This window comes from Symphalangus syndactylus, chromosome 16 (assembly GCF_028878055.3).
Source record: "Symphalangus syndactylus isolate Jambi chromosome 16, NHGRI_mSymSyn1-v2.1_pri, whole genome shotgun sequence".
In the NCBI taxonomy this organism is placed as follows: domain Eukaryota; kingdom Metazoa; phylum Chordata; class Mammalia; order Primates; family Hylobatidae; genus Symphalangus; species Symphalangus syndactylus.
Genome location: NC_072438.2, coordinates 83,372,758 through 83,396,542, shown reverse-complemented (window position 1 = coordinate 83,396,542; position 23,785 = coordinate 83,372,758). Strand labels below are relative to the sequence as shown.

General features: G+C 35.8%; 1 protein-coding gene across 5 annotated transcripts in view; it reads right to left on the bottom strand.

Annotated features, from left to right (window-relative positions):
• CDH18 (cadherin 18) overlaps positions 1 to 23,785 on the bottom strand; it is a 360,524-nt gene that overhangs the window by 252,647 nt on the left and 84,092 nt on the right. For 4 of the 5 annotated variants that reach the window (XM_055245947.2, XM_055245950.2, XM_055245951.2 and 1 more), the window contains exon 2: positions 21,608 to 21,902. In XM_055245947.2, the coding sequence (XP_055101922.1) occupies positions 21,608 to 21,902 (295 nt within the window). Of the gene's footprint in view, positions 1 to 21,607; positions 21,903 to 23,785 lie in introns of those variants that run through there. The other variant, XM_055245949.2, reaches the window with a different exon arrangement.

Here is a 23,785-nt window from a genome sequence, read left to right as displayed (position 1 = left end):
CACATAGAGATTACTGGGACTAGGGAGAGGGAAAACTACAGAAAACAGTAGAATAACGACCATTAAAAAACCAGGCTTATAAACTCCTCAGGTTTTGAAATTAGCTCTGGCCCTGAAATAGCAATTTAAGCCTAAATAGTTTTTAATGTCTAAATAGCAGTCCCTGGGCAACCATTTCATGGAAAAAGCTCAGAAGTACAAACAGTGCAAGATCATTCCTCATTTGCTGTAATAGGCTAAATTGCCACATGAAAGGAGAGTTGCTCTGTTTAGCTTGGGGTGTCTATAAAAGTCCAGCCTTGTTAAGTGAGAGTTGAGATACACGAAGGCAGTGACGAGTTAAATAAGGAAAAACAAGAAAAGGAGATGCAAAAGGAAGAAGGGTAGCATGGTGATATTGACTAAGTGATTGTTTAAAGTAACAAAGGAAAGTTAGTAGAGCAGACAAAAAAATATATATAGTAACTGCCCTGATCCAAAAGAATGGTCATTAACAGCTACATACATTTCTGTACAGGAAGTCTCACACAATTCTCTTTGTGTGTGAAGCAAAGAGCAACAAATCGCCTCGTGTACTACGTGTACTGTACTTCGGTGGTGCCTGAAGGCATCAGGGTACCACTTTGAGTACACAGATTGCTGGTTGAAGGGAGCACACACACACATGAATAGCAGAGCCCAACTAAATGCCAACCCATCAGAGAACAGAACAGGAGTGGACATAAATAGCAGGGATGGAAAAGAAATCTCTTGCCCTATTGTTTAAGGATCTTTTACTAGGTAGGACTGGAAAGAAAGCTTAAGGCTGAAAGAAAAATATATTCGTATCTTAAATTCTTGTTTATTTGAAATCTAGATGGAAAAATTATAAGACTTAGTATTTTCAGTAATTCTTTATATTAGAAAAAAGTGCGTGCTTTTATTAATGCTATAGGCTAAATGTTCATGTGCCCCTCAAATTCATATGTTGAAATCCTAACTTCTAATGTGATGGTATTTGAGGGTAGGGTTTTTGCAAGTACCGTGTGAGAGCAGATCCCTCTTTATTAAGAGATTAGTAACTTTATTAAAAAGGCCACAAAGAGCTTCCTCATTCCTTCTGCCATATGATGACACAGCAAGAAGATGGCCTTCTGTGAACCAGGAAGGGTGTCATCATCATGGAATCTTCTTGCACCTTTATTTTGGACCTCCCATCCTTCAGAACTGTGACAAACAAATGTTGCTTAAGCCACCTAGACTATGGCTTTCTGTTATGTGAGCCCAAATAAACTAAGACAATCAATTAACCAATAAACAAAAAGTAAATGAATAAGTAAACTAATCAAGGTATATGTTGTGGGTTAAGTCATACCCTCCAAAATTGATATGTTGAAGTCCTAATCCCCAGAACCTCAGAATGTGACCTTCTTTAGAAGTAGTGCTTTTTAAATGAAATTAGTTAAGAGAAGATCACGCCGGAGTAGTGCGGGCCTCTAATCTACATTGACTGGCATCCTTAGAAAAATGAAAAACGTGGAGAAAGGTACATATACACAGAGATAACATCATGTGAAGATGAATGTAAATATCAGGGTGATGTGGCTACAAGCCAAAAACACCAAAGACGGTCAGCAAACCACTAGATGCTATGGGAGAGCTGTGAAACAGGTCCCTTCTCTGTTCAAAGAGAACAAACTGGTGACACCTTGTTCTCCGACTTCTAGCTTCCAGACTGTAAGATAATACATTTCTGTTGTGTCAGCTGCCCAGTCTGTGGCACTTTTGTAGGGCAACTGTAGCAAATGAATATGGTGTGTTAGAGTTTCAGTGGGAAAAATTGACATTTATTCTCATAATTTATAGTTGCTTTTTAATCTGGACAAAACTATGAAGTTACAAGTCAAGAAAAAAATATGTGTAATTGTGTATTATATTTGAAGCCAGATACATCATTAGAGAGATAAAATAAAAAGTTATTGTTACAAGTAGATTACAGTAAATAAAGATGAATATCTGATATTTTTGAACATCAGGCACTTCTTTTTTTTTTTTTTTAAAGTACTAATGATCTGCCTGCTGACATTTTTAAAGTTAGTTAATGCATCATATTGGGCACTTTAATAAAGAATTTTATCACTCGTTAAAAGTTCAAGTGAAACAGATTATCAGTATTTATATCTCTATGTCTGAGCAATTCCTTTATTTACACTGTGTGCTCAAATTTTCTGCATAGTAGAAAAGAAAAAAAAAATTATTACCCTCTACAGTGCTAGACTTCAAAATGGAAATATATAATGTCTAAAATTCCATTATTCCACCATAATATTAAAATAGGAATCTAATTTTCTCTGGGAATTATTATATGGATTTGATGAATAGATATTAAATCAACAGTTCCTCTCCCTAGATAATTGGTTTCCCAATTAAAGGAAAATCTTTCGAAAGTGCTTTAGAAGCATTCTTAAATTTTGAAACTGTTTCCCTTAAAAACTATAATCACAAAAATATTGTATTTCAAGTTTCATTGGTTTTTAGTATACAATATTTTCATGTTAAATATTTCCTATGGAACACAGTTAGCTGTTCCCATGCTGAGGATAGTTTCTCTCAGCTGATGTTTTATACAAATCTGAGAAAGATTTAAGTACATGAGAATGCTTTCAAGATATCTTTTCTATAATAAAACTTAAGTCTTATTTTCTTTAGGGATTGTTCTGTGTCATTCTCATTCTTTTCATTTGTTTTTTGGTACTACTGCTTTATAAATAGCACGTATTTTGCATAGATGCATATCAATGAGAAGCAGAAAGAGTAGACTTCCTGGAAGTTTCTAAAGACAAATTTGAAATATTTAATAAGGCATTTTTATACCAAGCAAATACTCTCCGAGACTACAAATTGTTATGCATGACTTGTCAGGGTTAACAGCTCTGTTAAAATCTCAAGAGATTCACTGTTGAATAAGAACTTTGAGTAAAAATAAGCTGGAGATTTACGAAGGCTCAGAGTACCTCTCTGAAGGAATCTCTTAGGGCTTAATTCTCAGAAGAATTTCCCAGGAAATGTGAAAAAGCAATAGTCGTCAAGATACAACTTAAATTTCATTCTACACAGAACTGTAATTTCACCAACAGACCAATAACACTGTATTCTAGTCATTGTGTAATTTAATTTTTGAGTATTAACTCAAGTCATTGAATTGAAAAGAAAAAATATTTCTGCAAGTACACATATGAAACATCTGGGCTGAGTACCAAAACAAAATTCACTATTTTGTGTACTAACTATAAAACCACAGAAATTGTTCATTTCTGTGCACTTTCAATAAGATCTTATTTATGGCACTAACTAATGTGAAATTTCACATTCACATGTACAATTTATATTCTGTTCCATAAATGGAAAAATAATAATCAGGGAAATAATATGTATTAAGTGCCAATGATGTGGAAGCCCTCTGTTATAAGCCATTGAATTTAATAAAATAACTAACATTAATCTATTGAGAAAATGACATTTAATACTGTTTTACCCACAGAGAAGTTGAAGTTCAAAAGAGTTGTATAGTTGACAATTGGAGAAGGCAGAATTCAAGTCCAGCCCTATCTATTTTGATATGTAGCAGTCTTTCTCATATACACTATTACTTGACCCAGTCAAGATCTGCTGAATCTTGTTTAATAGTTACAATATGTTCTGCCTTTTTGTTTTTTGTGGTCCTTGATGATGTCTAAGGACAGTCCAGATGCATCTACTTGGGCAGAAGAAGCTTTCTATCACATTTCCCATAGTGAAAGGCGGAGGTGGTAAGTCCATTTTGTCAAAAAAGAATATGTGGCAGAATACTTAGAAGGGAGTAATATCCAGGTACTAACAACAACACTGTTGTGCTCCTCTGCAGCCTTGTAGATTGCTCATAATTCTCTTCATAGTTGTACGGAGTAAATGGCTCTAGTGAAAATTGACTGGACTGATCGTATGCCCATTAGTCTTACATATCTTACAAGTATATTTGCATATTATCTCAAATTGATTTCCTACCCTGTCCTGCTCTGCTCTGCTTGCAGAAACTTAATACCTGTCATTGACATTGATTCGCTTTCCTTACCAACAGAATAAGGGGAAGTTATAGATGGAAACCGAAAAACAAGAATAAGTCAATCTCTCTGTCTCTGCCTTTCTGTCTCTCTCTCTCTCTCCCACCTTCTTTCTGCTTTGGATGATGTCTCTGGCTAAGATTACAGTATTTCAGTGGTTCCAGCTCCCTTTCAGCTGCCCCCTACCATGGTCCATTCTATAAGATCGAGGTTCTGGGCTTGGGTAATACTACTCCTCTCAGCCTTAAGGGAGCCATACTGTTGCAGTGATTGTTTCATAGGGTATTATTTGACTTTTCAGTCCCTCCATTTTAGTAACTTGTTCTCAATTTTCTCTATTTGTCTAACTGCCAGTTGATTTGTTTTTCTGCTAGAACTTTGATTGACACAGAAGGTATTAACAGATTTCTCCCCAATGCTCCTTTATCCATTTTGAAAGTAATGACTACACACTACCAAACATAAAGGTTAGGTTCTATATTTGATGCTAATATAGTGAGTACAAGTTGAGTATCTCTTATGCTTGGGACCAACATTTCAGATTTCGGATTCTTTTCAGTTTCAAATATTTGCATATACCTAATGAGATACTTTGGGGATGGGACCCAAGTTTAAATATGAAATTCATTTAAATTTCATATGCATCTTATTTCTATGGACTGAAAGTAAGTTATGTTTTTAATAATTTTGTGAATGCAACAATATTTGTGTACATTAAACCATCAGAAAGCACTATCTTAGCCACCTATGTGGACAATCTGTGGTTGTTTGGCATCGCCACTATTTCTGACTCTGAATTTATATTGCTACTGATAAACAATCATTTTCACACAGAAGTACTAAATGGTAAAAAAAAAAAAAAAAAAAAAGTATGCAATTAATGCAGTGAAAAAGTAATGCATTTGTAGTAGCTAAGTAGAAGAACAGCATCACCAGAATACATACATTAGCCATTAAGCAATAAACTAAAATGCTACTGTCTACTGTATATTTTTTAGGAGAGAATAAACATCAGAAGCAATTGAGGGACCAGGAAGTGGTTCCTCTGGAGAGGAGGAGGCTTTCTGCTGGATGGCTATTTAAAATTTTTTCTCTAGAGTCACTTGCCTTATTAGCAATGGTCTACATCTTTGATTTTATAGGTGGACAAGATTGTTCGTTCTGTTACAAATGCACACTACTCTAGTCCTACAATGAACCCATCACATATTTTCATCATATAGGCACTTTTCTTCAGTGTTAAAAAATGTCATCTTCGGCAAGGAGCAGTGGCTCATGCCTGTAATCCTAGCACTTTGGGAGGCTGAGACGGGTGGCTCACGAGGTCAGAAGATCGAGACCATCCTGGCTAACATGGTGAAACCCCGTCTCTACTAAAAATACAAAAAAAATTAGCCAGGCCTGGTGGCGGGTGCCTGTAGTCCCAGCTACTCGGGAGGCTGAGGCAGGAGAATGGCATGAACCTGGGAGGCGGAGCTTGCAGTGAGCCGAGATAGCCCCACTGCACTCCAGCCTGGGTGACAGAGCGAGACTCCGTCTCAACAACTACAACAACAACAACAACAACAAATGTCACAAATGTCATCTTCAGCATCATGTGAGCATTCAGACAGTTTTGGACTTTGGAGCATTTTGAATTTCAGATTCTGGAATTAGGGATACTCAATCTGTTGCAGATTCTCATTTTAAAATGAGAATCTGGATGCCTTTGCATTCAAAAACTTGAATTACTCAGCATATTAGAACCTGACAAATACATATATACAGAGAGAGAATGTTTAAGAACTCAAATAATTGTCAAACTATTCTATCAATTATCTCTCTAATGTGTGATATGTTTTAGAAATGGTTTCTTTGAGATAAGCTTCCATTTTACTTAATGAAGTTGAAAGCAATGGTGTCACCATCAAGAATCAATGCATGAGCCTGCATGGTGGCTCACACTTGCAATCGCAGCACTCTGGGAGGCTGAGGCTGATGGATTGCTTAAGATCAGTAGTTTAAGACCAGCCTGGGCAACATGGCAAAACCCTGTTTCTAAAAAACACACAAAAATTAGCCAGACCTGGTAGTGCACACCTGCAGTTCTAGCTACTCAGGAGGCTGAGGTAGGATAATCAATTGACCATCAGAGGACAAGGCTGCAGAGAGCCCCGATCGTGCTACTGCACTCCAGCCTGGGTAACAGAGTGAGACCTTATCTCAAAAAATTAAAAAAAAAATTAATGCGTTTTCTAAAACTATGAGAAAGGCCTAGTGCCTTCCTATAATTTAAAAAAATTATAGGCTCATACCTATAATCACAGAACTGTGGGAGGCCAAGTTGAGCTCAGGAGTTTGAACCCAGGTATTCAAGACCAGCCTGGGCAACATAGAGATATCTAGTTTCTACAAAAAAAAAGTTTTTGAAATAAAAAATTATACAGATGTGGTAGCATACACCTGTAGTCCCAGTTAATCAGAGGGCTGAGGCAGGCAGGTCTTGAGCCCAAGGAGTTCAAGGTTGCAGTAGGCTATGATCATGCCACTGCACTCCAGTCTAGGTGACAGAGTGAGACCCTGTCTCAAAAATAAATAAATAAATAAAATAAATTGTGACACAGCTATATCATCAAAATCAAGCATTTCTTGTTTAGCCTTTATAGCAATTAAGCCCATAAGGTATCTTTATGAAGGATTCCTTAATCCTGAACACCCATGAGAATATCTACTTCCTTAAACAGTTATCTCTCTTGTAAAGTTTAATTGCTCCCATCTAAGATTTAATTTCTTTCACCAGGGTGAAACAGCTTGGGGCATAATATTGTTTTCAGAATGATTAGTATATTTCATCTCTTATATCTGTTATCTTCAGCACTAGATTCTTTCCTTTTAACTCCTTTTTGTGTGAGGAGTCAATATTTGATCCATGCGTACTTAACCTTGTAAAATTTGTTTCTTCTCACCTACAGGCTGTCAAACTTTAAATGGTCACACACCCGGGGCCTCGGATGATAGCTCCCTTTTACCAGGAACCCTCAGATAGGGCTCTGAGGGAAATCTGAGTTCCGTTTTCCCAAAACAGCATCCCCTGTCAGCAGGGAGTAGCTAATATCAGTCATGATCCCTATTCTAACAGCAGTTAGATGCACCTCTTCAGAGGAAATGATAGAGGCAGGCGGCAGAGAAATCCTAGGCATACCAGGGGCAGGTATCCCATGAAACCTCATCTTCAAGCCAAAGACAGTTTAAAGCCTGAAGACCAAGCTACAAGTCAAATTCACAGACCAGATTGAGAACCTCTCTTCCTCTTTGCAGTGCTTTCCTTTGATTGAGCTTCACCCTTCACCTATTTTACATATACCTACCCTTTCCTAATTGTTTTTACACTGTTCCCGCCTTTGACTGGTGCCTTTGTTTTAACCTTTTTTCCAAACTCATGAATGGATCAGTACACACTTCTTTATCTTATGCCTATAAAAACTGCAGACTCAGCCACACAGAGAGATGACCTGACTTCAGGAGAGACAAGCCAACTCTCCCATCCCCTCTCCACTGAGAGCTGTTTGGTCACTCAATAAAATTCTCTGCCTTCATTACCCTTCAACTATAAGTGTGACCTCATTCTTCTTGGATGTGGGACAAGAGCTCAAGACCCACCGAATGAGGGTGCCCAGAAAGTCTATAACACTGGCCCTCTGACCTTGCCGATGGAGGGAAGCTGCCTCGCATGACAGAACCACCAGTGGGTCCAAGCCAGTCCAAGAGCCATGCCAGTCCTGGAGTCATGGGCCAGAGCAGGGCAAGAGGCTGACTGAGCTGCTAACATGCCTCTTTCCACTGGACAGTGGACAGCTAATTAGCACACTGTAACATCCCCTCTGGGGCTTGGGGGTTGCAGGCACCACTGCCTGGGCATCATCAAATTCCCCTCAGGGTAACACATCTGATCTGACTGCAGCCTCACACAGAGCTTGCTCACATGTTGATGCTAAAAGCAGTTGGCCAGACTCCACACTTGCTCGCTTACATGCTCCCTCCAGCCAGGGACTAAGCACAGTGGGCTGAGTAGGTGGGGTGTTCCCTGCTGCAAGTCTGGCAAAGGGGGAGAGAAAAGTCCTGCGTCAACTTCATGCTGTTCTTGTTTAATGAATGCAATGAAATTTCACAGTGTTCTCTGCAGTGAATCATTATTGTTTGTTCATTTTAATCCATGTCTTTTATGTTGCCTTATTTCCAAAAAAAAAAAAAAGAAAGAAAAAAAACCCAGCTGGTTCATTGAAAGAGAAATAGCACATTATCATTTAAAAACTGAGTTGATGTTTTCCCCTTTCAATCGGAATGCTACCTTTTAGTAAGTGTGGCTGGAATGCATTGATATTCTTTCCAAACTAGTTGAGTACTCTTCTGTTTCCAAAGCAGGAGTAACTGCATCAGGAGAGAGGACTTGTGATATTTGTCTATTGATAAGAACTGTTTTATTTTATTTTACTTTTGTTCCCCTGTGATGTGGACATTTTGGTTACTGGAAGTTAATTTCTGCTTAATTCTTGTGTCACAATATTCCTTTTTTGAGCCATCCTCAGAAAAATTCACCAAAGGCCTTATGATAGAATAAAAATATTTTTTCTTGGATTGCACAGAAGAGATTTAAAAAAAAAAAACTCTTCCTTGTTTTGAAAGCTTCAATTTAATAAGTTGTCCAGGTGACTTGCCCGGTTTCTTTTCCGTGTCTTGTATTTACAAGGACTTTCTTGGACAAGATAATGTTCTCCTTTAATATTTAGGGCTATACATTTGATCTGTCTCCCCGTGCTGCCCACCCCCTGCCCAGTAATCCAATTTCAATGTCTTCAGTGCTCTAGGAATTTTTGGAATCTCTTATCCACTGTTGGTACCCTATCTTATTATTATGGTTTCTTTTTGAAATATTTATGGTTTCTTTTTGGTATATGGTCTCTGACATGTCAAGGGGTGATATATCAGAAAGATATATCTAAGAGTAAGTTACATTGCAATAACAAACAAACCATAAATTTTAGGGTCTTTAAGCAATAAAAGTTGATTTCTCACTCACATACTCTGAAATGTGGTTGGGCTGGTGTGGCTTTGTTGCAAGGTGTCCTCCCTCGGAGGCAAATGCTGCTGAGTCACTACCCTCCATAACACAGGGGAGTGTTTGCAAAGCATCTAACCAGGTAAATAAAAGTATAGACAGTAGAATATTATTGGCTCACTACATTATATAAATGTATATTTAAGACAGAAAATTAAACATGGTGGAACAGAGTTCATGAAATGTCGCTTGGAATCACTAAGTTCTTTATGTCGCTGTCAATTGGTCTCAGTGGTTGCTTTAACCACATGGAATCTGATTCCAAGTGTATTTTTAGTTATAAAGCAGTCGCAACGTAAGTGCTGCTCTTATATCTCTTTGCTGAAAAGACAATAGGGAACCACTCCCATTCAATCTCTTTTTGTTAAATGTATTGATGATATTGGATTTTTTTTTTTTTTTGAGATGGAGTCTCGCTCTGTTGCCCAGGCTGGAGTGCAGTGGTGTGATCTCCACTCACTGCAAGCTCTGCCTCCTGGGTTCACGCCATTCTCCTGCCTCAGCCTCCCAAGTAGCTGGGACCACAGGTGCCCACCACCACACCCAGCTAATTTTTTGTATTTTTAGTAGAGACGGGGTTTCACCGTGTTAGCCAGGATGGTCTCGATTTCCTGACCTCGTGATCCTCCTGACTCAGCCTCCCAAAGTGCTGGGATTACGAGCGTGAGCCACCGCGCCCGGCCGATATTGGATATTTCAAGTTAGAGAAGTCACACCTATACTTGGTAAGAAAAATAAATACAAGTCCAGTGCTATTCTTAAGGAAAGCAACCTTAACAGTGTCTTGCATACCTTTCTATAACTCTATCACTGCTCATTCAGAGGCCTATAATATAGTTTTATACATATATACATACACTAAACAAAACACTATGCATTTTTACCCGACCCAATAATTTGTCATGGATATCTACATGAGAATTATGTAAAAGATTATTTTTTTGAAAATTCAGGTAATTTAATTGGAGGAAAGAATTAAAAGAATTTTAGAAATAATCAGGAGACATTTATGATTTGAGTATTTATGACAACTATGAAAATTAAGTGAACAATTTAAGTTGATATCTCTGAATAAAGTTCTTGAAATAATGGACCAGAAAATTTATATTAAGATACAACACAAGAATTCAAAATCCACTAATAAAGAACACTTGAACGTTAATAACTAAAATTTTGTTCAGTGTGGGCAACATTGTAAAACCCTGTCTCTAATAAAAATACAACAATTAGCCAGGCATGGTAGTACAGGCCTTTAGGTTGGAGGATGAGATGGGAGGATCACTTGACCTGGGAGATTAAGGCTGCAGTGAACCATAATCGTGCCACTGCACTCTAGCTAGCCTGGGGGACAGAGTGAGATATTGTGTCAAAAAAATAAAAAAATTATAAACAGCTTCACACGTTGGGGAGACATGACAAAGAAGAATCACTACAGAGTAATATTCTAGTCAATTATTGATCTCGAAAGATAAAGAACAAATACTTTGATATCTTCTTTTATAATATATATTCTTATATAATTAAAATAGATGTTTAATATAATTTCTGTAGCTATTTTACATTCCACATTGCTTATTGTTGTGTATTTAGATTTTTCTAGTTTTTGTGTGTGTGTTTGTTTTCTATACTACATAATAAATTACCCCAAACAGTTGCATATAACAAAAGCCATCACATTTGCTTCTATGTGTGGGGTGCTTGTTTCTTGGTATCTACATGAACTATTGTGATAAACTTAGAGAGTAGCACCCCCTTTATGAAAGGTCCCAACTTCCACAATATTCCATGGTGTTTCTGTGTGGCACAGCAGCAGAAGATTTAAATTGGCATTTAGCTTGTACCGGACAATAATATCCAAACTGGATTTCAAAGTTTTCTCCTTGCCAGAGTATGAGTACAAGAAAATTTCTCTATATACTAAAATAGGAAGTGAAATTGGCTGAGAGAAACTCAGAGGATTTGAAGATGTGCAATTACGACAGAGAGAATGAATTCATGATCAAGAACTGATCACTGAAAACCAGTGGGAACACAGAAGTCTGGTAGAAAGCAGTAGAGACCCGTGATGGCACTGCCAGTTCTCTTCCACACTGGGCCTTCTCTCTACGTGATGTGCCCTCACCTTCTACCTTCACGGTGTTTTTTTTCTATATCCAATTGCTGTGTCTCCCCTCTATAACTGACCATTGTGCATTCACTCTCTATCTGATCATGGTGAATTTTCTCTATACCCAATCACTGTGCATTCATTCTATACCCAATTGCTGTATCTTCTCACTATATCTGATGCTGTACTTTCTCTCTAAACCTGATCCTTTTGTCTTCTGTCTATACCTGACCATTGCACCTTCCAGCTATACCTGATTGCAATGTTTATATCTGACTACTGTGCCATTTTCACTCTATGCCTGGTCACTATGCCTTGACCCTAAACCTGGTCATTTTGTATGTGTGTGTTTTTTTCAGATTACTTGGTGCCTTCACTCTATATCTAATCAGTGGGCCTACTCCATATCCCTGACATTGAGCTTTCTCTCTGTGCCTGATCGCTGAACATTCACTGAACACCTGACTCCTAGGAAATGGACAAAACTATCCAAAATTATGCCCCCCCCCAAAAAAAATTATCCCAACAGAATTAGAAATCAGGTTCAATTAAAAGTGAGGGGGATTATCACATATCCTGATTGTTTAAATAAAATAAAATTTCAGTATATGTTCTAATATAGTAATTTCAGCGTTTGCTTAAAATCTTTTTCTACTTATAAAATGATACAAACAATTTTAATTTATATGCTTTGATTAAAAGATAGGGACAACAACATCGACTGATTAATATTTTTAGTGATACCTGAATGATGACAAGTGTCAATTTTGAGATTTTTTGCTTTATTCTATTTCCTCAGTAAGAAAGAAACAACATAAATTGTTATTATTAGGATCTATATATGTGACATTCCAGTCAATTTATGTAATTAATAAGAATGATTCTAATGAGAAAATCGATTCATGAATGGAAATGATAAATATAGGAAAAATGTCACATTTAAGAATAGCTCTCAGTCTCTGTGAAAATGTATATAATTTGGGCTTACTCATTCTATAATTTTATTTATTACCTATTTAGTTTTAGACACTTTGTTAGGTGCACATGATACTGGGATTTTTAAAATATATTTTTAGGGGACCTACAGACCACTATAATATCAGGTGATTTCAAAGTAATTTATAATTAAAGGTGGGAGGTGCTAAAATAATAAGCCAAGGTTGCTCTAAGATCAATTGTAGTAAAAATTTTGTTGTTTATTTTCTTTAAAAAAGACATTCTCTACTTTAGAGAAATGCTACATTCCAAAGCCAAATTATATACCTCAATGATCCATTGATCACTATAATAATTTCACTTATTATATTTTTTAGAATTACCTACACATAACCTGCTTCTTTAAACTGCCAAGAATCTCTGACTGGTTTGTTTCGTGTTTCAGTTTTCTACATTGAGGCCTATACATACGAAAGTCATTCTTTGGCTATCATATTTTTTAAAACATGATGTACCAATTAAATCTGTACGAATGTGGTCCAATTTATGCAGAAAAATATGTATCTTCTAGACAAGTATTTTCTCTTGCGAATTGACCAGTTTTATTAGGGAATTCCAAGTCTGGCCTACATTCATAAAAAGTAAGTGGTAAGAGGGTAACCACATACTCTGGGGCCTACCAATGGGCAGAGGGTGGGAAGAGGGAGAGGATCAGGAAAAATAACTAATGGTTACTAGGTTTAATACCTGGATGATGAAATAATCTATACAACAAACCCCATGACACATGTTTACCTATGTGTCACATAGGTATATGCACATCCTGTACATATACCATTGAACTTAAAATATAAGTTTTAAAAAAGTAAACGGAAAGACAGGAATCACTTGAGTAAAATGCAACCTAGTAAATCACATCAATCATTGAATAAAGTTAAAAACTCTGTTGGTTTATTGGGCCTTTTTTAAATTTATAACAACAAAGTTAAAGATATATAAAAAAAAAAAAGAATCTTTACGCAATGAAACAGATATTGGAACAATTATGTTCCAAAAATTAAGAGCCAATATTTCTACAAAATCTTTCCTCTAGACGTAATTGTAGGTGGAAAGGGTTGTCACGTACTTGTTCAATAAACATTTACAGAATATCTTGCTTCAAGAGAGGGGATACAATAATAGAATGCAGCAAAAGTGGAAAAACAGAACTTCTGAGCCTCCTCTCTAAAACCCTTAATATTTTTGCTCTTACCTCTTGAACTACCACCCTAAGAATGCACACGAAGCAGGTCCCTAACTGGAGGATGAGATACCATGGATCAGAGAGAAGCCACCCAACTGAGACCCCAGAAAAACCAGCTAATAACCAGCATCCACCACTGCAGGTGAGGGAGGCACCTGCACTGCTCGAGCTCCTAGATGACTACAGCGCAATGTATGACCCTAGCAGAAGAGCAGGCTGGCCCACCGAATCATGAGCAAATAAAACAACATTGTCTGTGGCCACTAAATTGTGGGCGGGTTGATTTGTACAAAACACACGCTAACTTACACAGAAGAATAGTTATGCAAATAAAGAAGAAAATTATGAAACTTGCAAAATTTTGTCTACTTTCTGATTTGTCAGTTGTCCAATGTGTCTCTTCATGAATACTGCAATGTTCCACGTAGAATTAGAGTTGCTGGCTGTACTTTATTGAAATGATCCCATTCTGAACATTATGCCCCAGGGTAATGATTTTTAAATGGCTACTAGAATCTTGGCAGACGTCCAGGATGAACATCCCAAGATATTTGGGCAGAACTAAATCAGCACTCCAACAAGAAGCACAATAAAGTCAGCACAGCTGGTGTCTCTTCTTGTTGCTCTGCAGCAAGAAACACAGCTGCAAATGGAACGGTCTGGGGCCTTAGAGATTGGAGGTGAAAAAAAAAAGACATGAAAAAGATTAGAGATGTTTCAGTACATTTCCAAGAAAAAGGAACTTTGCAGTTAAACAATCTCCTTTTCGTAGCTGCAAAAGTAAGTTTGTTATATTGAACCTAAAGTTTATTAAATGTATCCTTATAATTCTGTTAAAATATAATATTTTATTCTCTCTCATATATTAATAATTACTATTTCTTTTTTTTTTTTTTTTCTTTTTTCGAGACGGAGTCTCGCTCTGTCGCCCAGGCTGGAGTGCAGTGGCGCAATCTCGGCTCACTGCAAGCTCCGCCTCCCAGGTTCACGCCATTCTCCTGCCTCAGCCTCCCAAGTAGCTGGGACTACAGGCGCCTGCCACCACGCCCGGCTAATTTTTTTGTATTTTTAGTAGAGACGGGGTTTCACTGTGGTCTCGATCTCCTGACCTCGTGATCCGCCCGCCTCGGCCTCCCAAAGTGCTGGGATTACAAGCGTGAGCCACCGTGCCCGGCCCAATAATTACTATTTCTATAACCTGTTACTACCTGTTAAATGCTTTTAAATGGTATTTAACGGTAGATATACTTTACTAATACACAGAAGAGTTAAAAATTCGTACATTTTCATACAGAAATATTTATTTGAAAAAGAAAGTAGTAAAATTTGTGTTCTGCCAAATTACATTGTGATCTGTTATATGATTTTTTTGAAACAACTTCTAGATGTAAAACATTTAAAAAAAATGACTGCAATAGAAACAAATTTCAATTAATACAATTATGGAAACTCCTGATTCTAGGTGAAAGCAAGACTATAATTGCAGAAATTTGAGAATGTATCCACAAAAAGAGAAGAGATAAAATTATTCTTGTTTTAAATAAAAGAGATATGGTACACACAATTAAGACAAACACCTTTACCAGCTTTTTATTGCTAATTTTATGTCTCTGTATTATTGCTAAATTTCTTAGTCAGTTATGATGTGCTTTTCACCTGAAAAGTGTAATACCATTTACAAATACAATTTTATTCATCTTAATTTCTAAAAACATTCACTTGATGGCTGACTGAAAAACCAAGTATCATTTAATCTCATGGTCATTTTCACCTTTGTATTGTGATAAACACATTAACTCATTATCTCATATTTTAACTGTCAGTTCTGAAGACTATATAAATTAGACATGTAATGTAACTATAGAGAAAGAAATTAAAGAAGTAATTCCATAAAATAATTGATAGAAGGTTGTAAAGATCAAGACTGATATGATAATGTACTGCAAATCACAAAAAAAGGAAAATTTAAAATCTCAAATTTGCATTGTACATCTATTACGGATTAATCCAGGTTACATTTGCCCTCAATAATATTATAATGCCATTCTGTTCACATATGTTTACTGTTGAAATTAATTATTTAGATAAATATATATAGTGTATGTGTATATATACTTATCTATATGTATACATGTAAATATACATGTATATGTAAATCTATATGTAAATGTCATCTATGTATATATGTATATATGTATATATGTCATATATGTATATATACACATATATATGTATATATACGTATACATATATGTATACAAACGTAAATTAAACAAGTAATATGTATACATACGTATACTATATATGTATATATACGTATATGTACATATGCGTATACATATATATGTATATATACGTATATGTACATATGCATATACATATATATGTATATATACGTATATGTACATATACATATACATACATATGTATATATACATGTATATATATGTACATACATATGTGTATATATGCATGTCACACACACACACACACACACGACAGCCAGTACCTTACTAGGAACCAAACATAATTCAAGGGTTCTTCTAAATGCAAGCTATACAATACACAATTTTTTTTTAATGAGAGCCATCATGTCTCCCAAGTAGCCACGCCATTACTCTTCCTTCTATGGGTGCAAATAACTTCATTTTATTTCAGGACTTTCCTCAGTGTTTTCATACTATTGTGCACTTCAAGATGACAATTAATATTTAAACACTGCAATTTCTTACCTAGCCAGATAGAACATATTTTTGTTTTAAAGTTCATGGCATGAGCATTCTGGCACTATGAAAGTCTCTCTGGACAGGATTATAAATTTAACAAATATATTATTCAATTTGTGTTTCTACTTTGACATTTTTAATTCTTTCTATTGCAGGTTCCCTAGGGCAGTAGTTCTTAACTGAGAGCATTTTTGTCACCCAGAGGACAGTTGGCAATTTCTGAAGACATCATCACTTTTGGTTGTGGGAGGAACACTACCGCATTCATTAGGTACAGGCCATGACTGCTACTAAACATCCTACACGGCACAGGGAAGACCCTCACAACAAAGAATTATCCAGACCAAAATGTCAATAGTGGAAAGATTGAAAAACTCGTTTCTAGAAGAATATAATTCCCTAGATAATTGGTGAAATTACATTGTGTAGATCAAAAAGATACATAAAAATCTTACATTAAAACATGCTTTAGAAACCACTTCAGTTTATTTTTTCATCTTTCTGTACTGAGCTATCCAAAGTGTCTCAGATTTTGTCGGCAGATTATTGCCCACCGACAAGAAATATACAACCACATTATGCTTTTCTCACTGGCAATATAGCGCACTGCAATTACTTGGAGTGGCTCCATTATCATTATTTAGCGAGAGATGCAAGAAACAATAATCTGATAAAATCTTGCACACCAAGGAAGTCTCTGGTGGTGCCTTTTCTGTATTCTTGTAACATATTTGCAAAGCTATACAGAAAATCTATTATTTACATGATCTTCCTGTTTATTTCCCCAAAACACACAAATGCACACACATGGGTACACACACACACACACACACATAGACACAAAGACACATATCCCAAGTTGGACTATTTTTTTTAATCATTTTATCCTGTATGTCAAATGTCCATTGATTTTGCCTTTTCTAACTGATAAATCACCATGCATTATTTAAGATTCACTGAGGACATCTTCTCTCATCCACAAGCGGGGCCCCCTGTCCAAGTCTATGGTTCCCCTATTTTGGTGCTTATCAAACACCATATTGAAATTTTCTATTTGTAAGTCTGCAGTTTGCTCAAAGATAGTGGTCTTGTTTTATTAACCATTGTATTACTAGCCACTATCACAGCTCTCAGCACATAAAGTGCATTTACTCTCTCTCTCACTCAAGAAAGAATTGAATAAATATAAGGAGAGAGATTGTTTTAATGATTCAAAACTGAATTAATGAGTATATGATAAAAAAGTAATTTTATTAGACACCATATGTCGATAAAAATTTTGTTGTCACCTGCTTACATTATTATTAGTCTTCAGTTAGTGTTAGAAACCAGTATATTATTAAGTGTTAGTGTCATAAAAATGATTTTTATTACATATTTAGAACCACTTATTCCTTTCATACCAAATAAAGCCACAACCTAGTGTTTAGAAGCAAACCTTCAACAATGTGTGTGTGTCTATTTCCTTTAGATATTTTCTGTGCATGTACATGCATATTCTGCAACACATCTGTATTCTCTAACAAAACTAGGCTATCTTAGTATCACAGAAGGGAAGCCTGGATAGTCATTAAATAACTAACAGTATCTACGCAAAGGGAAGAAGCATGACCCCATATATTTGCAACAAACGCTATATTTCTGTCTATATGTATATAGTCCAGTAGGGCTGGCAGAACAGTAACTGCCATAGATCAGCAGATACTTGTCTATCAAAACTATGACACCATCCTCTAATTGTTCCTTGCCTCTGATCTCCCTATAATAGCTTACAATAAAGACTGGCAAACTCTTTTTTTTAATAAAAGAAAACACTGTAAATATTTTGGGCATTGTGGGCCAGCGATATGACCTTCATCCCAAACACCCAGCTGTGCTATTGCCGTGCCAAAACTACCACAGACAATCTTCAAGTAAAGGAGTGTAGCTGTGTTTCAGTAAAAGCACAAAAACAGAGAGCAGGACAGATTTGTTCCCCCTGCCATTGTCTGCAGATCTTTGCCTATAATATCATCAACTTTTTGTTTCTAAAATCAGAGTTGCCCAGACGCAGTGGCTCACACTTCTAATCCCAGCACTTTGGGAGACCCAGAAAGGCGGATCATTTGAGACCAAGAGTTCAAGACCAGCCTGGCCAACATGGCAAGACCCCGTCTCTACTAAAATTACAAACTTTAGCTGGGCCTGGAGGCACACGCCTGTAATCTCAGCTATTTGGGAGGCTGAAGCATGAGAATTGCTTGAGCCTGGGAGGCAGAGGTTGAAGTGAGCCGAGATCATGCCACTGCACTCCAGCCTGGGCGGCAGAGCAAGACTCTTGTCTCAAAAAAAAAAAAAAAAAAAAAAAAAAAAAAAAAAAAAAAAAAATCAGTTAATGAAAATATCACCCATTCTTACGAACACAATATAAAGTGAGTTTCTCCCTCCACTTTCATACCATCCTCTATGCATTCATGTTACAATATCTATTATATGTTATTACCATGTATGTTATGTATTTGTTTTCCTACAGTAATGAGTGTGTATACACACACACACAAACTTACTGATAAAATATAATTTCCAATATTCAGCTTAAGGTTTCCCATAAAATAACTCTTTCAATAGAATCTTGCCTGAAACCACAGTAGTACAAAGAGTTGAAACTTACTCTGTCTTGTCCTTTTTCTCTACTACTTTCAGATATTAAAGTTTTGTCCCTCAACCATACTCATCTCAGTAAGAGAACTTAAGAATATTAACTTTTCACCATTCCCATCTGTCTTCCGTAACCCCAGATGAGGACTTTGACTTGTTCCCAAGTCCTCAACTCACAGCCTTTTCTGCAAAAATTACTTTATGCCTTAAGATTCTCACATAGATTATGTGGCATCCTTTTACAATATTTCAAAAATATCCATTCATATTAACTCAGTGTACACACACAAACACACACACACACACACACACACACACACATCTATTCTAGAGTTCACTGCTAATAACATTTTTCCTGTCTGCCATTTTCCTTGACTTTTAGATCTCTGTTATGATTTATTTCAACTATTTTTAATTTCAACTGTTTTCTCAAATGTTTTTCTAAATTAGGTAGGAGAATAATAGACCTTCCAGATCATTCTCCAAATATTTATTTTGCCCTAGCTGATGGATCATATTTGTCTGAACAATAGATTTGGGGCTTCAGTGTTTTCTCTGTAGGCTGTAAATGGTACTCAACTCTCTATCAGATTCCTCTATTTCATGTAATAAATATGAGGGTAACAAATTCATTTTTATTCATATCTAATTTTTAAAAATCTGAATGTTTTTAAAATTTTCTCTTTTTTATTAGGCTTTAAAACTTTACCAGGATTTTCCTATGTTTGATTCTTATTCTATTTACTCTTCCTGGAACTTGGAAAGTCTACTAAACTTGTAAAGTCAGTATATTACTCACTTCAAGAAAAATTATGATTGCTCCTTTCCTCCATTTGCTCTTTATTTTTCTCTAAGGACACATGTTATTCACATGATAGGTCTAATGAATATGTTCTCTAAATCTCCTTTCTTTTTCCCACAATATCCACAATTTTATGTTTGTTTCTGTGGCTATTAGCTACTTCTTCCAGTCAGTTATGATTTTAGGTACCAGGACAATAATTCAAGTCTAATCAGTTACCATTCATGCCTTCAATCCATATATTGATTTTCTTTGTCGCTGTTATTTACTTATTTGTTTAAAGCAAAAGCCTCTGAGTTACAGAAATCTGTTTGTGGAGTCCGTAAAAGCCCTCCAATGCTCATATTGGCTACTGTTTAGTACACTGTCTTTCTGGGTAATGCCTGCTCTGCCTGTTTTTCTCTCTAGTGCTTTACCCCTTGTGGTTATGACAGTTTCCTTTGTGCTCCTTGGGGATCTTACTTGTCTTGGAAATAGCTCACCAGGAGCACTCTCACAGGTGGAAGCACCATAGAGCTCTTTGCCTTCCTAAGGCAGAGGAGATTAGGTTTGTGGGTATCAGTTCCTTGATGTGACAGAGAGAATTCTGTCCTTGAGTTCCCATGCAAACTCTCACCCACCAGGGTTAAAAAATGCTGAAGCCTTTAATTCCCCCTCGACTCTCCTTGGAGATCAATAAGCCCGAGAGTATTCTAGGCCTCTCTTAGGCTCCTGCAGGCTGGTTCCTGGGTTCTGCTGTGGTCCAGAGGGAACAAGTTTGGCAACTGCTTTCTTCTCTGAGACTTCAGCTAAAGAAGAAGACCTCATTATCTTCCTTACCTGCTCCTACAGCGGCTGCAGGAGCTACCTGCCTAGCTCAAGAAGACTAACATGAGCTGGAATCTGGAGTTGAGAGAAAAGACGCTACTATCTTCCATTTTTAAAATATATATATACATATATATATACACATACACACACATATATATACACACACATACATATATTTCAAATTCACAGACTGATTTGATTAGTGACTAAATGACTATAAGAACCTCAATCTAAAACAATACTCATACATATGCAGTAAAATTAAATATATTAAATCTTTACTCAATAAATGTGTTACAGAGCTTAGAGTCTCATAAAGATAGTCGAAAAGTATTATCATAGAAGAACCATTTTTAAATTACTTTTTAAAAAATCATCCCATGAAATGAAAAATAAACAAAAATAAATTCAAATAGCTACACCACAGAAACCAGTGAGTGGTGAAGAAGCCCCAGATCATTAGGGTGGCTCAGGCCCTGGATCATGGTTCTATTGGCTGCAGTGTAGGCTTTGCATTCAGCTAAACCTGGAATAATGCCTCCTTGGCTATTTTCTAAATATGTGAATTTGCAAAAGTGACTTAAATACTTTATGCCAGTTTGCACATCTTAAAAATGATATTCAAAATACTTAACAGGGCTGTCATGTATTTTTAAATAAATAAGGTATATAAATGCTTAGGAATATCTGAAAAGTTTTATTGATTAATGTAGCAACATCTATTAATGGTATTATAATTTGGTCATACACTGAAAGCTTAAAAGACCTGGAGACAAAAATTTCAGACATTCTAGAATCTTTCTTCTGTGCAAATAATCAAATTGAATGTGCTGATATATTCTTAACAATATACATGTAGAATTCACATGATAGAAGAGCCATATCAATTAAGCAAGTATTCCACGTGTTTTCAAATTTATAAATGTTTCTTTCCCCTTGAGATCTAACTATTACCTACACTTACATGATTAGAAATCAATTTCAATGAATATTATAATTGCTAGACCCAATAGTCTTTAACACTTTATGCCACAAAAAATACTAAAATATTTTGAAACTTCGTATTTAGATCCCCTCCAGATATATATACAAGTAAAAATTGGTGTTCTAAAGATGACTTTTTGGTTTTTGAAATATGTTAACTGCATAATCACAAAAATGATTTTTCTTACCCATGTCTGACATTTCAGGCACAGTAACAATGTATGGTCCATCTGTGAATTTTGGAGCATTGTCATTGATGTCTTGCACTTTGATGATGAACTCGGATTCAGGTTCAAGAGGTTTGTTTGTACGTCTATCAATAGCTTGAGCATGAAGCACATAGTGGGTCTTCTGCTCTCTGTCTAGGCTTTTTGTTGAGTGGATATCGCCCGTGGTATCGTCAATGATAAATATAGTCCCGGCACCCTCTCCAGTAAGGATGTACTTGACAGATCCATCACCTTTGTCAGAATTGGAGTGCAGCTGTGAAATACACATGGAATAATTTAGCATATATTTATATTCCAACCTCACATTATGTTCTCTGAAAACTCCCTATCTATAATTACTTTGGCTATGACTTTTCTTCCATTTACAGTGCCCTGTGTGTTACTACTATCATTTACTTTTCTGCAGTTTTTTTTTCACTTGATTAATCATATGGATATTGCTATCATGATTTGTCTAAGCGATACAGTTATTGATCTAAGAAAAAACCAATAAATAATATTTATTGAAACAAAAATATCCCTTTTAATTTTACTAAATCCACATTCCACTAACTGCCATAAAGTTGGGAAAATCAATTTCCAGTAGATTATTGTTGCCTTCCATACTTGTGAAAATAATATATTTTGTTTTAATTATTTGACATTCTATTTCAACTTTATGACTAGAAAAAAATATAAGGTAGGACAAATTGAGGTTCAAATTAATTATTAAAATTTTCACAAAAGAGGCACATATTTAAGTAATAGTCACAGTCATGTGTTTAATAATTTGAAAAAAAATGAAATCACCTGTAATATAAAGGGCTTTGATGTAGAATATTAAAAAATAGAGTATTTTTGGCCAGGCATGGTGGTTCACACCTGTAATCCCAGCACTTTGGGAGGCCGAGCAGGCAGATCACGAGGTCAGGAGATCAAGACCATCCTGGCTAACTCGGTGAAACTCCGTCTCTACTAAAAAAATACAAAAAAAAAATTAGCTGGGCATGGTGGTGGGCGCCTGTAGTCCCAGCTACCAGGGAGGCTGAGACAGGAAAATGGTGTGAACACGGGAGGCAGAGCTTGCAATGAGCTGAGACTGCGTCACTGCACTCCAGCCTGGGAGACAGAGCGAGACTCCATCTCAAAAAAAAAAAGAAAAGTACTTTTTTAGGGATAGAGTATTTTTTTAGTTAGGGATTATAAAACTTTAACTCAAAATTTAAATAGTAGTAATATATTTAGTTGATAAATAGGCTCTCATTTTAATTAATTGAAATGCAGTAACAAATCTACACTTAGTAAAATTAAAATTATCAAATACTATTTGAATAGATATTAGAAAAGTAACAATAAATTAGAAAAGAGGTCTTCAATAAGAAAAATACCTAAAATATTGAGATAATACACTTTGTTGTCATTTAAACTGCATATAGTTTTTGCTAAAGATTCTGCTATAACACCAAAATTCACTTAAATAGTTTCAAGAGTGCCAGTGCTGTATTTCTAGATAGAAATAACAGCAGTATTTTCTCAGTTCACAAATATATTTTTAAGGATTGTTTCTCCCAAGAGGTCTGAACAGTTATCCTTTATATTAAACCTTTCTGGGCACATAACCTCAATGACTTACCTTTTTCTCATTTCTGACACGTAGAAACATTGAAAAAACACAACCTTGTTCACATAGCATTTCAGTTTTCTTGCCATAGTAACATGAACATTTTTGAGGTTTTAAAGTCTCTGAACTCTCAGAAGACATTTGGAAAAGACAAAATACAGAAAAAGACAATGAATATGAGAAAAACACTTTTTCTGGGAAAATTAGGGCAAGTGAAACATAAATGATAGTATGGGAATAATTTCACTTCTTTCTTGAAAACATGTAAAAAATTACCAGGACAAAATTTTGACAGGAATCACAGAGTAAGTTTCAACAGATGAAACCACTTAAAAATGCTTATTTAGATCTTTTATAAAAATGAGCAAAAATACACAGCTTTCAAAGATTCACACTTCATTAGTAAATTGGGTACTAAAGGAAGAATGCAGAATGAATTGGGTGACACAATTGTATGCTTGTATGAAAATGGGTTTATTTATTTATGTCTCTTAGCATATCATTTTAGTATCTAGAAGAAAAGATTCATCTTTCAT